The sequence below is a fragment of the Phacochoerus africanus genome, chromosome 15 (assembly GCF_016906955.1).
Source record: "Phacochoerus africanus isolate WHEZ1 chromosome 15, ROS_Pafr_v1, whole genome shotgun sequence".
Lineage (NCBI taxonomy): Eukaryota > Metazoa > Chordata > Mammalia > Artiodactyla > Suidae > Phacochoerus > Phacochoerus africanus.
In genome coordinates, this window is record NC_062558.1 from 37,914,071 (window position 1) to 37,927,955 (window position 13,885).

Below are 13,885 nucleotides of genomic sequence, written 5' to 3' on the forward strand. Positions count from 1 at the left end.
TTGGAGTTCCTGTAGTGGTGCAGTGGAAAGGAATCCGACTAGGAACCGTGAGGTTGCGGGTTCAATCCTTGGCCTCACTCAGTGGGTTAAGGATCTGGCTTTGCTGTGAGCTGTGGTGTAGGCTGGCAACTGTAGCTCTGATTCTACCCCTAGCCTGGGAACCTTCATATGCCACAGATGCGGCCCTAAAAAGCAAAAAAAACACAACTCACCAGGTTTGAATTAAAGAGTTCTTTCAATTAAATTAATGTCAGACTTAAAAAAAAAAAAAAAAAAGAGGAGGAAGTTACAGAGAATCAGGGCACTGTCTTAGGTTCAGGATTTCCAGCAGCATCATTGTAAGTGCACCAAAGGATGCAGGGGAAAGACTTCAAAAGCAAGGCTGATGAACCTCTTCAAGTGATGTGAACAGTTGGCTTGTATGGTGCTTCGAGGAATCCTCGAGTGACCTAGGGATCAACTTGAGGTGGCCCCAGGGGAGGCTGAATTCAGTGGTTGGTCCATTGCAGTATGTCCCAGCAGTGTGGTCATGGATAACTTGCTTCAACTGTTTTCTGAGCCTCAATCCCCTTTTCTGCAACATGGGGTTAATAGGAGTACCTACCCAGCAGGTTTGTTATGAGATGAAATGAGATGATCCAGGTCAAGCACCCAGAAGTGCCTGGTACCTATAAGTCCCCGTGAGCAAGCCGCTGCCCTGCCCTTGGGAAACTCACGCTGTCACAAGCAGCTCAGACATTGTGTGACTCATTGTAGTCTTGTTTGATGAAAATGGTAATCAAATGCTATAAAGGAGATATGCAAAGTCCTAACAGAAATCAAAGTGGGGGGTTCCCACTGTGGCTCAGTGGGCTACAAACCCAACTAGGATCCACGAGGATGTGGTCTCAATCCCTGGCCTCATTCAGCGGGTTAAAGATCCAGCATTGAGGCAAGTGTCGGTGTAGTCGCAGATTCGGCTTGGATTAGACCCCTAGCCTGGGAACTTCCATATGGTGCAGGTGGGGCCCTAAAAAAAAAGAAAAAAATCAAAATGGGATATTGGACTAGGGTGGGGTGTTGGGAAAGGATTTCAGCTGAGGTCTGCAGAGAATGGAAGTTGGAAAGGAGATGGGGGAGTCCAGTCTGTGTCCAGGTGTAGAAAGAGTATAAGTGCAGCCTTTTGGAAGATGGGGAGCCCGCTTCCACTGGGGGAGTGGATGAAAGCCTGGGGTGGCTGGAACCCAGAGCAGGGGAAAGCGATGAGAGATGAGGCTGCTAGGGTAGGCAGGGACCAGCACAATGCCAGCTCTCGTAAGCCATTTGAGCAGTTCAGATTTTATCCTAACACTGACATGTGGCCATGGAAGGGGTTTGAACCCCTTAGTGGTGAGCAGTGTGATTCTCTCTCCTTTTTTTTAAATGGTTGCACCCTTGGCATATGGAGGTTCCCAAGCCAGGGATCGAATCCGAGCCACAGCTGCAACCTATGTCGCAGCAACTCTAGATCCTTAACCCATTGCACCGGGCTGGGGATGGAACCCATGCCTTTGCAGTGACCTGAGCTGCTGCAGTCGGATTATTTTATTTATTTATTTTTTTTGTCTTTTTGTCTTTTTAGGGCTGCACCCGTGGCATATGGAGGTTCCCAGGCTAGAGGTCTAATCTGAGCTACAGCTGTACAGCTGCCAGCCTACACCACAGCCACAGCAATGCATGATCCGAGCCGCATCTGCAACCTACACCACAGTTCATGGCAATGCCAGATCCTTAACCCACTGAGCGAGGCCAGGGATCGTACCTGCAACCTCATGGTTCCTAGTCGGATTCTTTTCTGCTGCACCATGACGGGAACTCCTGCAGCTGGATTCTTAATCCACTGCACTACAGCAGGAGCTCATCGGGTTTTTCTTTGGAGCAGTCACTTTGCTGTAATAGAATTGATGCCAGGGCCCTGTTGAGAGCCTGTTGCAGGCTCTGAGGTGTGAGATGATGGTGGCTCAGACCTAGGTGTGGAGGGAAGAGCTGGAGGTGTGGGGGATCTGGACTTCGGGGGTGGCTGCAGGTAACGAGGCGAAGAACTGCCTCTCTTTCATGGATGCAGAAACTGAGGCTCAGAGAGACTGAGAAACTGGCCTGGAGTCCCTCTCAGCTTAGGGAGCAGCTCTGCTCCCAAATCATACTGAGGTCTGTGCTCTTGGGGCGCAGGGCTCTTTTCACCTTTGCAGAAACCTCTGCCCTTCTCACCTCCCTCCACCCCCCAAAAGGGAGCTCCCAGGGACAGAGAACATTCCAGCCAAGCTCCGTCTGTCCTGCTTGCCTGCCTCGGAGACGACAAAAAGCAATTCATCATCAGCCTCCATTGTAAAGTGATAAGGAATCAGCCGAGGTTTCCTTCCAGTTTGGGATTCCCGTTAAGTGATAACTCCATGGGTGGCTTCCACCCCTCACCCCCCCACCCCCCCACCCCCCCGCCCGCCCCGGCCCCTGCCTCTGCCCCACTATCTGACTTCCCCTCATTGTCTGTCTCCTTTCCAGTGAGCCGGGGGGCAGCCCCAATGAAATGTCAAAGGGCCAGGCAGGCCAGAGGGCCCCTTGTGTTTGGACCCAGCTGTCTCCAAACTATCTCTCCCGATGGATGGAGCCAAGAAAGCTGGGAAAAGTCTTTTATCAATGCCACTCAATCAAAGCCAGGACCCCAGGGCCTGGGAGAGCACTTGTCTGTCTTTCTGTCCTCCCCCTCCCACCCTGACCACCCTCCCCACCATTGGAAGCCAGATGCAACCCAAAGAAAGATTTTCGCTGAGCCACGTACCATACTGGATGCTGAAAGGGAAGCAGGGGTCAGTGGGAGGGGGGATGGCAGATAGTAGAGGCTTTTGCATTTTCTTGGTCTCTACTTTTTAGTAAGTCTCCATCCTCTCCATCCTTCACTGGATCCCCACTGCGGTCTTGGAGCCCCAGTAGTTGCTGTACATCCCCATTTTGCAGGGGGGCAAGTAGAGGACTAAGAGCTTGGTTAGAGTCCCAAGGTTATGTGGCCGGGGAGTGGCAGATGTGGAAGGCATTCATCGCAGAAACAGGGATTGCACGTTTACTTCACAGTGGGCACTCTGCCGCATGCTGAAGATAAGGGGGGAGCAAGATGGCAGAGGTCTCTGTTCCCAGGACACTTGTATTCTCATAGAGGAGACAGACAGTAAGCAAAGTCAGTCAATTTCATGGCTTCAGGGAGTGGCTAGCTGAGGTTTAAGCTGGAGTTTTGATTCGCCATCTGGGATCTTCCCATAATACCATAACATCCCAGGTCTTTTTGTGTGTGTGCTTTTTAGGGCCATACCTGCGGCATATGGAAGTTCCCAGGCTAGGGGTTGAATCAGAGCTTCAGCTGCCGGCTTACACCACAGCCACAGCCACAGCTTTGTGGGATCCAAGCCTAATCTGAGACCTACACTACAGCTCTCAGCAACGCCAGATCCCTGACCCACGGAGCGAGGCCAGGGATCGAACCCGCATCTTCATGGATAGTAGTCAGATTCGTTTCCCCTGGGCCCAAAAGGAAACTCCCTCAGGTCTTTTCACTTTAAGCTAAGAGCATGGGGACGCACACATACAAAAAAAAAAGAAACAAAAATCCATCCATCCATCCATAAAGGTCAAGGTTACTACTTTTTCATATTCTTTGAACACAGTGGGTTTCATGAAAACTGAAAGGCTGAGCCATCTATTCAAAAGAGCACTGCTTTGGGAGTCAGAAGGCCTGAGTTAGAGTCTTACTTCTGACTTGTTGAAGGTCATTCAGCTAAGCAGTGGCAGCTCACCCCTCTGCCTCCAGGGTCTCTGTCTGTGGAGGCTCTCTAAGCGTCCTTCATCTGAATGAACTCCACCAACAAGAAAAATGACCCATTTGGGAATGGTGACAATATTTGCTCAATGAGATTAGTGTTTTGAAAGCAGCTCTGTGAGTTTTCGAGCTCTGGAATCCACCCAAATACCTTCAAGTATTGGCTGTCCTTCACAGAACCACCTATCCAGTCTTCCAAGAGGGAAACGAGAATCAACCCATATCACTTGGGCAGATAAGATTTGAACACTGACTTTATGTACAAGAAAGATAGACAGAAAGTAGACTGTGCTTTTATTATCTCAATTCCTACATGAAATTTAGGTATTATTCCCATGTATAAACAAGAACTGAGATTGGAGTGGTCCAGTGGTTCACCCAAGGTCACGTAGCCCCTGAGTCAGAGACATAACACGGTGCCCTAATATCTGTGTCCTGGATTCATTATTAAAGCCACTTTATCCAGGATCTACAGCATCTAGAAACATGCAAGGCACCAGGGATTTTCACAGTGCTCTGTGGTGATCGGCGGTCGGAATCAGGAAGAGCTTTGCAGTTATCCAAGAGACTCAGTGGTGTTCCAGACTTTTGAAGTACAGTTGACCACTCTTACACAACTTTCTGAAACCAAGCTGTGAGCTCGTCTCATGGAGGACTTGACCCTTGACGCCAGCCTGTTCCTAACCGTGGGAGATAAACAGGACAGAGGTCTTTTGCTGTTGATCAGTTCTCAGGCTCCCAATAAAAAGAAAGAAGCCAAACCATCACCAAAATAAACACAGAGATTACATCCCCAAGCATTTATCACGACCAACGTGAGATGTGGATTCTGGCTTTGGAATTTCTTTACAGTGTCACGAGGACCAAGAGGCACTGGGAAACGCTCAGGTCCTGTTTGCATCAATAAGCCAGCATCGAGTTTTTCTTAGGACTCTGCATCAGCACTTTGGGGCATTAAAGACTGGAATGTGTAATTTTATGATTTTCCAAAATGTGCTCTGGCCTTTTTCATATTATTCTTCCTTTTTTACTTGTAACAACTCTGGAAGGGGATCAGAAACTTGGGAATGGTTAGTTTGCCTTGTTTTTTTTTTTTTCTTTTGCCAAGGGTACCCTGCAGCTGTACTTTCTATTATTGAAAAGGGGAACGCCCTGGTTAAATGGAAAACCCAAAGGTTATGATTCCAGCAATAATGGAAACATTCAGATTTATGGATTGGGGGTGGGGGTGGAAGGAAGAATGGAGGGAAGGAATCAAGAGGAGGTGGCCAGGACAAAAAAAAAGTCCAGTGTAGCAATGTCTTTAAGATGCACTGCTCCCCCACCCCCCCTGAAAAAAACACACCCAGTTGAAAGATGAAAAATGTGGCCACTTGCTCATCGGGATGTCTTCGGACATCCGCATAGTTGGCATGATGTAGCTAGAATACCTGGAAAAGCGGCTGCATTTTTTTTCACTGTTTTGGGGACCAATATTTGGGCGCCCTGTAGGTCCCAGATGCGTCCCAGAAAGCGTCTGGCTAAAGATAAGTTTGCTTGCTGTTAGGTGGGTACAACCTTGGTGTAGATGTGTGTTATTTGGGGATATTTTTGACTTACCTGGGGGTATCACTTGGAGAATGCAGCAAGTGGAGGTGTCTGGTGGAAGCCATCCCCAAGCTACCCTCCTCTCGGTGGGCAGTTGGTTTATAATCCAGCACGAAGCCACAGGACTTACTATGGGGAGAATGGCTGGCTTGGAGCTTGAAATCCAAGGCTTACCTGCTGTTCGCAGAGTTCAGCCTCCCACTCTCGCTGCACAGGGAGGGATGAAGAGGGGCCAGGAGGTGTGCTGAATGGTCCACAACTACCCGGCATGGTACCTGGCTCTTGAGTAGAGGACTCAGGTGATATCTGTTGGATGATGGGGTGAATGGTGTTGGATATGAGAGGTTTGGAGAGCTGGAAGCAAGGTGTGCCCAGCAAAAGTGAATCAGACCTGGTTTGCTTCCAGCTTCCGCTCCTTCCCAACTGCATGGCCTTGAGCAGGTGACTTCTCTGAGCTTCGGCTTCTGCTGTCAAAAAGGGAGACTGAAAACAGCCTCCTTAAGGAATGACTATGAGATGAGAGGCAGGTCACTTAGCAGGTGCTCAAGAAATAATAGCTCTTTTCCCCTCCCTTATTTAGTCCTGTGTTCTGCCTTCATACCATAGACTGTCATTGTGGTCACAGTTGTGGGGATGTTCCCGCTATTTCATTTGTCGTCATGCTCCCCACAGACAGGTATATTCCTTAATGTTACTCATTAGGAAGAGAGTGGAAGGGAGGGAAGAAAGCCTCCAGTTTGAGGAGTAAAATTCCAACCAAGGAATGAACCTTGAGGTTTACACCTTGGTAGAAACCCCAAGTATTGCTTCCCCTGGAGGTGTCTTATTACAGATGAGGTCTGTCAGGATGCAGGTGGTGGTGCCCTGGCAACAAGAGCTGCCCGTAGTGATGGATACCAGGAGATTTACATGCTCAATTTTATTTCTTAGCTGCCCAGGGAGGTACGTCCTATTAATTCTTATTCAAAGATGATAAACAGGAGCCCCAGAGACAGCAGATGTCCTGCTGGGGTAGCACTGATGTTAAGTAGAAGAGCCAGATTCAAACTCAAGCATGTCAGGGCTTCTTAACCCCAGGGTATGGGTTTTAGGAAGCCACCTGCAGTTGTGTGCATCACTTTGGTCTATACATAAGTTCTTAAAACTTCCTGTTTCAGCGTATTTTTCTAGGAGAGAGCCCAGCATTTTCATTAGTCCCCAAAGGGGTTAGGGGCCCCAGAGAGATCAATGATGACCCTCTTTCAGAGACAGAACTATCTCCACTGTTCCAAACTAGGGAATAATTAGTGCCTGCAGGGAGTTCCTGTTGTGGCTCAGCGGTAACCAACCCAACTAATATTTATGAGGATGCGGGTTTGATCCCTGGCCTCCCTCAGTGGGTTGAGGATCCAATGACGCTGTAAGCTCTGGTGCAGGTTGCAGCTGCAGCTTGGATCTGGTGTTGCTATGGCTGTGGCTGTGACTGGCAGTTCTGAATGGACCTCTAGCCTGGGAACTTCCATATGCTGCGGGTGTGGCCCTACAAAGCAAAATAAAAAAATTAAAAAATTAGTGCCTGCAGTAGGGAAGTGACTTGCTCAGCAAGGAAACAGCAGCATATTAATTCGTACCAACTCAATAGATATTACCTGCGTCCTTGTTCACATAAGGCATCAGGAAAGGATTTGGGGATTTATTCACATGCCCATTCACTGATCCATTTGTCCATCCATCTGTCCATGCATTGCATGCGTATTTGTTGCTTGCCTTTCTGTCCAGCATGGCATTGAAGAAAAAGGATTTTTTTACCTAGGTGACTAGGATTCGAATCCTAGCTTCACTGTTTATGAGCCATGTAAGGCTGTTTGGCAAGTTTCTTAACCTCTCTGTCTCCTTTCTCTCATCTGTAAAATGAGGATCTAAGGGAACCTGCCTCATAGCGGGGTTGAGAAGATTAAATGGGTGACCTTACAGAGAGTATTCAGAACAGTGCCAGGTGGTGTAAATGCTCTATGTGTTTTTATCATTTTTGTTGATGCTGTTGTTACTATTTTTGTTATTAGACAGGTCCCAGGTTCTGGGAATATCATGTTGGGTAATCCAGACAATGTCCTTCCTTCATGGAATTTACATGCTGGGGAGGAGAGAAGATAATACTAATAATTGCTATTTATTGAGCATTTCCTTGTATTGACCTCTGGACTAGGTGCTTAATCTATATTTTCCCATTTCATTGTCAACACTTCCCTTTCTAGAAGGTTCTATTATGTCCCTTTCCATTTTACAGATGAAGAAGCAGAGCTAGTTTCCCCAGTTTACTAGAAACTATATAAAGCATTTTTCCTAATGACTGTCTTAATGTCCTACTGTGGGAATAGACTCATTTTTTTTTTAAAGAGTTCTCATTGTGGCTCAGCAAGTTAAGGACCCAGCATTGTCTGTGTGAGGATGTGGATTCGATCCTGGCCTCTCTTAGTGGTTAAGGATCCAGTGTTGCCGCAGGCGGCAATGTAGGTTGCAGATGCGGCTTGGATCCAGTGTTGCTGTGGCTGTGGTGTAGGCTGGCAGCTGCAGCTCTGATTAGCCCTTTAGCCTAGAAACTTCTCTATATCACAGGTATGGCCATAAACAGAAAGGAAAGAAGGAAGGAAGGAAAGAGAGAAGGAAAGGAAGGACGAAAGAAGGAAACTGAGCTCAGAAAGGTCAGGCTGTTTGCTTAGAACTCTGTAGCCCATGGTCTTAGCCATGACAGTCCACCCCCTTTTGCGCAGAATGGATGTTGGCGCTGTCTTCCAGGCATAATTCTTCAGCCCTTGGGCCAAATGTCTGTCTCTGCCTTGAGCTGTGGGGTGGCTGGTCCTGGCCTCATAGGTGTCTGTCCTCCTGTCTCAGCAGATGAAGAATGTTCCACCACAGAGCATCCCTATAAGAAGCCCTACATGGAGACGTCACCCAGCGAAGAGGACCCCTTCTACCGAGCCAGCTACCCCCAGCAGCAGGGTCTGGGTGCCTCCTACCGGACAGAGTCAGCCCAGCGGCAGGCCTGCATGTACGCCAGCTCCGCACCGCCCAGTGAGCCGGTGCCCAGCCTGGAGGACATTAGCTGCAACACGTGGCCCAGCATGCCTTCCTACAGCAGCTGCACAGTCACCACCGTGCAGCCCATGGACAGGCTACCCTACCAGCACTTCTCCGCTCACTTCACCTCGGGGCCCCTGGTCCCCCGGCTGGCTGGCATGGCCAACCACGGCTCCCCGCAGCTGGGGGAGGGAATGTTCCAGCACCAGACCTCCGTGGCCCACCAGCCTGTGGTCAGGCAGTGTGGGCCTCAGACTGGCCTCCAGTCCCCGGGCAGCCTTCAAGCGTCCGAGTTCCTGTACTCTCATGGCGTGCCAAGGACCCTGTCCCCGCATCAGTACCACTCTGCTGTGCACGGGGTCGGCATGGTTCCAGAGTGGAGTGACAACAGCTAAAGCGAGGCCTGCTCCTTCACTGACGTTTCCAGAGGGAGGGGAGAGAGGGAGAGAGACAGTCGCAGAGAGAACCCCAAGAACGAGATGTCGCATTTCACTCCATGTTCACGTCTGCACTTGAGAAGCCCACCCTGGACACTGATGTAATCAGTAGCTTGAAACCACAATTCAAAAAATGTGACTTTGTTTTGTCTCAAAACTTAAAAAATCGACAAGAGGCGATGAGTCCCAACCCCCCCTGCCCCGCCCCCACCACCCACCACCACCACAGTCATCAACTGGCCACATTCACACGACCTCCAGATGCCCTCCGGATTCCTTCTTTTGGTCTCCAGAAAGTCTTGCCTCATGGAGTGTTTTATCCCAAAACATAGATGGAGTCATTCCCTGTCTTGGTGTTACTGTTGACATTGTTATATAATAAATAATAATATATTTTTTCTTTCAATTTTCTTAATGGGACCCAGTCCCTTATTTTGGGGGAGGTCTGAGGCAAATACGTTTCAACATACTTGCTTGCGGGGTTCCCCCCAACACACATACTCCACCCCCCCAAATCTAAATTCACCGAGCCTCCCCCTTAACTAAGAAATTACCTACCTCTGCCACGTGATGTTTCTGCAAAGCTTCCTGGTGTCCCAGCTTCTGTCTGCTTTGGTCCTACCTGCCCCCTCCTCAAGGAGTCTAGTTCTGCCTTCTCCCCACCAGTGGAGTCAGGATAAGGCTGGAATCCATCGGGCGTCCCATCTTACCCAGCCCTCCAGCTGTCCCAGCTCGGTGTCTTTCCAGCCTGCTAAAATGTGGCCTATAGCTTCTCTACCGGAAAGAGTGCTTTGAAAAACTTAAAAAGCCCCGGTTTACATTCGGGCAGAACTGTGATAAGCAAGGCGAAAGCTCTGTGCTGACAAGCGTTGTGAAAAAGCCAAAGTAAATACTTGTCCCCATTAAAAAAAAACAAAAAAAAAAAAACAAAAAAACAAAGCCAGCCCCCAGCTTCCAAACCTCCATCGCTGACGACCTGACCTGGATGCCTAGATGCAAAGCCACATCCACAATCCCCAAAGAAGAGGCAAGACTGTACTCACTGATCAGCTCTCCCCAAAGGCATCACACCAGCACCAAATGCAGACACAAAACTGTGGTTATTGAAAGCAGAAAACGGTGTTTAAAAAAAAAGTGTGTAAGTAAAACATTATTGCAGGGTTCTTCAGATGTAATATTTTCCTGGTACTATTTATTTATAAATAGGAGTTCTAATTAAGTAATAACGTGAAATGAAATCCAGCATGGGAGCTGGCCAAGAGCTTTTAATTTTATTGATACTCAAAACCAAGTTTGCGTTTTTTGTTTTTTTGTTTTTTCCTTTCAGATGTGCTTTGCTTTCTTGATTAAAAAAAGTTGTTGTTTTTTTAACCGACCCTAATAAAGAGAACAGGGTAATATGTGAGACTGTGTATGTTCAAGCACGTGAGAGTGTGTATGTTTGTAATGTGAGCGTCTATGCGATTATGTCGTTATATGTTGCGAAGGGGGGGAGGGTAAGAATTAAGTAGTCGTTCAGTATATTTGTGTGCCAATTAATGCCTAATAAATACTGCGTGCTTAAAAAAGGACAAGGGACTTGAACACCCATTTTTTCCCCCCTGTTCTTTCAGTGGACAATCAGGTGGAGGAAACAGAAGGACTTGCCTTGCAGGAAAGGTTTTCACGCCGTCTACTTTCTCTGGCTGGTCTCAGGGGCGTTTGGAATCCAGTGCTCAGGTGTGATGGGGTGGAACAGGTTTACCTGGTTTAGCTCTCTGGAATGGAGATCATTTGTTGGAATTGAATTTAGGTTGGCTTGGAAAAGAAAAACCGTCCATGAATCCCAACTGATCCAAAAATGATATCGGCCACATTGCATCGAACACCTAAGACGTGGTGTCCTGATGGATCTTTTTTTGAATTAATTCCCTGGAACCAAGTATTTTGGAGGCCCCTGTAGAGGCAGCTTTATGGACCTTCAGTGAATGTTTACTGAAAACTTGCCAATTTAGGATGCGTGGGTTTGTCCTCTATGACACATACAGGGCAGAACGGGGCAGCAAAATGGCTAAGTAAATGAGGGCTTCAGATTTTCCCCCTATTATTATAATTTTAATGCCCACACCTTTCAAGGGATCTAGAACCATCAACTATGTCACACCCCCTTAAAACGGGGACACCTATCTTGTTGATTCCAAATTATTCATTAAACCGGTCTCCCTGGACCTTTCTCAGGCAAAGAGCTCTCAGGAAGTGTGAATTAATTATAAAGAAATGAAAATTCGGCTTCTTTCAAGTACAGTGGAGAAACTAGGTCAATGGCCTTCCTGTCCTCACAGAGAATGGATTAGTGAAATTTCACTGAATAAGTTCTGTCTGTGATCTAAACGGATATTTATTCTGATGGGGTCAAAAAAAAGAGGTTGTCTTTGAAAAAATGACCTTCCAAACTAATATACCAGCTATACAAGACAGGCCGTCCTCCCTTTTCTCAAGAGCATTGCAAGAATACCGAATTAACACACCCTTCCTCAGCACTCAAACAGTTGCCTCACTGGAAAATCATTAAAAACAGGAGCACAGCAAGTTTCATAAATCAAAAAAGGAACATTCTCCTTCCATAACAGATGCAGGTTAACCTCTTTCGGTTTCAAACAATGGCTATGAAAGATCTTTTCACTGAATTGGTAGGTTTATGGATGTCATATATAAATATCTGTGTCGTTTTGTCCTTGTTTAGATGTCAAAAGGCACAACAGAAATTGCTATACTTCTGAATTATATTTAGTGGATGATGCTTGCTCTGGACTAGATGTGTGATAAAAACTGAGGACGCAGTGGTGAACCGGGTCATGGAGGTTGTGTCCTCCTGTAGCTTATGGTTTTGTGGGAGAAACAGCCTTTAGGAAATTGCCTGCATAATTACCAAGTTGCAAAGGCAGAGGAAACCATGGAAGCAGCGTGCATGATGTCCTTAAGAAATAAGACAGGGAGTCTTAACTTGGTTTGGAGGAGGTGACTTTTGAGGCAAGCCCTGAAGGATGAGTAGGAATTAGCCAGATGAAAAGTTGGGAGGAAAAGCATTTCAGGTAGAGGAAATAGCTTGTGCAAAGGTCCTGGGGCAGAAATGGTGATGGAGGAATGAGATACAGATTTACAAATGGGTAGTAGTCACCAAATCTGCATTCATTCATTTATTCAACAAGCACATGTTAAAGTCACAGCCTTTATGATAAACGCTCTTACTTGTTGAAGGCCCTCTTTTCCAGTTTCTTCCCATAGCTGCAGAGGACAGACTGGATTTATGAGCCAGTAGGCTTCTTTGTTCTTGGGATAGAAGCATTAGAGCATCCTTCTGGCTCCCTTGTCCAGCCCTGAGCCCTCAAATGTGGGACTCAAAGTTGTGGGGTAGAGAATCACCAGAGCCCTCAGCAACTCTGATCATGAGTATTCTGGAGCTCAGAGAGGTTGAGAACACCCCCAAAATCACACAGCTGTAGTGTGGCAGAGCTCAGCACAGAACCTAAGTTTGCCCAAGCCTTAGCTTCCTTAGCCTCTAAAAGGAAATGTTCTATCTCCTTCAAAGGACTATTGTGAGATTTAAGTGAGATAATACCTCTGGAAATGTCCAGTCAAGTCCCTAACACAATAGATGCTCAATAAACGCTTGAAAAGACTTTGATTTATGAAATGCAAGTTAAATATAACTTTTTACTTACTAACGGAGCAAGTGCATATTTTAAAAATAACTACACATGTTGCTAATGAGAAAATAGGAAATTTCATAAACTGCCAGCTGGAATGAAGATAGATCCTGTGGAAAGAGAGTTTAGAAAAATAGGTCAAAAGTGCTAAAAATGTGCTAATCATTTAACATAAGAATTCTGTTCCTTAGGTCATAATCTGGAGCGTGCATATTTATTTTCTGGAATGTTCATAGTGATTTTTTTTAATCATCCAAAACCAGAGACAGCCTTGTTATACAATATGGGATTGGAGTAAATAAGTTGTATATAAATATAAGTAGTTCTATAGCTAGGGTTCAACCAGAGAGGCAGAACCAGTGAGAGATATCCAGATATGTACTAAGAGCTTTATTGGGAGTTTCCTGGTGGCCCAGTGGGTTAAGGATCTGATGTTGTCACTGCCGTGGCTCAGGTTGCTGCGTTTTGATTCCTGGCCTGGGAAGTTCCACATGCCACCAGGGCAGCCCTTCCCCCCGCCCCCCCCCCCCCAAAAGAGCTTTATTGAAAGGAATTGGCTTCCTGACTGTGAGGTAGGTAAGTCTAAAATCCCTAGGGCAGGCCATTAGGAAGAGTGGTGCTTTAGTCTGCTCAGGCTGCCAGAACAAAATACCACAGACTGGGTGGCTTACATGACAGAAATTTATTTTCTCACGGTTCTGGTGGCTGGGAACTCTGAGATGAAGGTGTGCTTTGTATTATAGCCTCAGGCCACTACCTGGTATCAGGGGAGCCAGATTTTAATTTTTTAAATTCTGTTCTCTTTTTAGGGTCACACCTGCAGCATTTGGAAGTTCCTAGGCTAGGGGTTGGAGCAGAGCTAAAGCTGCTGGCCTACGCCACAGCCACAGCAACACCAGATCCAAGCCACATCTGCCACCTACACCATAGCTCATGGCAGTGCTGGATCCTTAACCCACTGAGTGAGGCCAGTGATCGAACCCACATCCTCATGGATGCCGGTCCAGATTCTTCAGCCACTGAGCCACAATGGGAATTCCTGGGAGTCCCATTTTTAATCTTGAGGTTCAGGGCCATGGAAATATCAGATTTTAATACTCTAGAGACTTTTTTTTCCCATTTTTTAAAACTTTTTTTTGTCTTTTTTTTGGGGCCATACTCAAGGCATATGAAAATTCCTAGGCTTAGGATCAAATCAGAGCTACAGTTGCCAGCCTACGCCACAGCCATAGCAACTCAGGATCCAAGCCATGTCTGTGAGCTACACCACAGCTCACAGCAATGCTCGATCCTTA

At 47.0% G+C, this 13,885-nt stretch overlaps 1 protein-coding gene across 3 annotated transcripts in view; it reads left to right on the plus strand.

Moving 5' to 3' along the window:
- Positions 1-9,839, plus strand: part of TBX5 (T-box transcription factor 5) — a 53,550-nt gene extending 43,711 nt beyond the window's left edge. The window contains exon 9 of one of the 3 annotated variants that reach the window (XM_047761364.1): positions 8,285-9,839. In XM_047761364.1, coding sequence (XP_047617320.1) covers positions 8,285-8,862 — 578 coding nt within the window. In that variant the 3' untranslated portion in view covers positions 8,863-9,839. Of the gene's footprint in view, positions 1-8,281 lie in introns of all 3 variants that reach the window. The other 2 variants (XM_047761361.1, XM_047761362.1) reach the window with 2 other exon arrangements.
- The last annotated feature ends 4,046 nt before the right edge of the window (positions 9,840-13,885 follow it).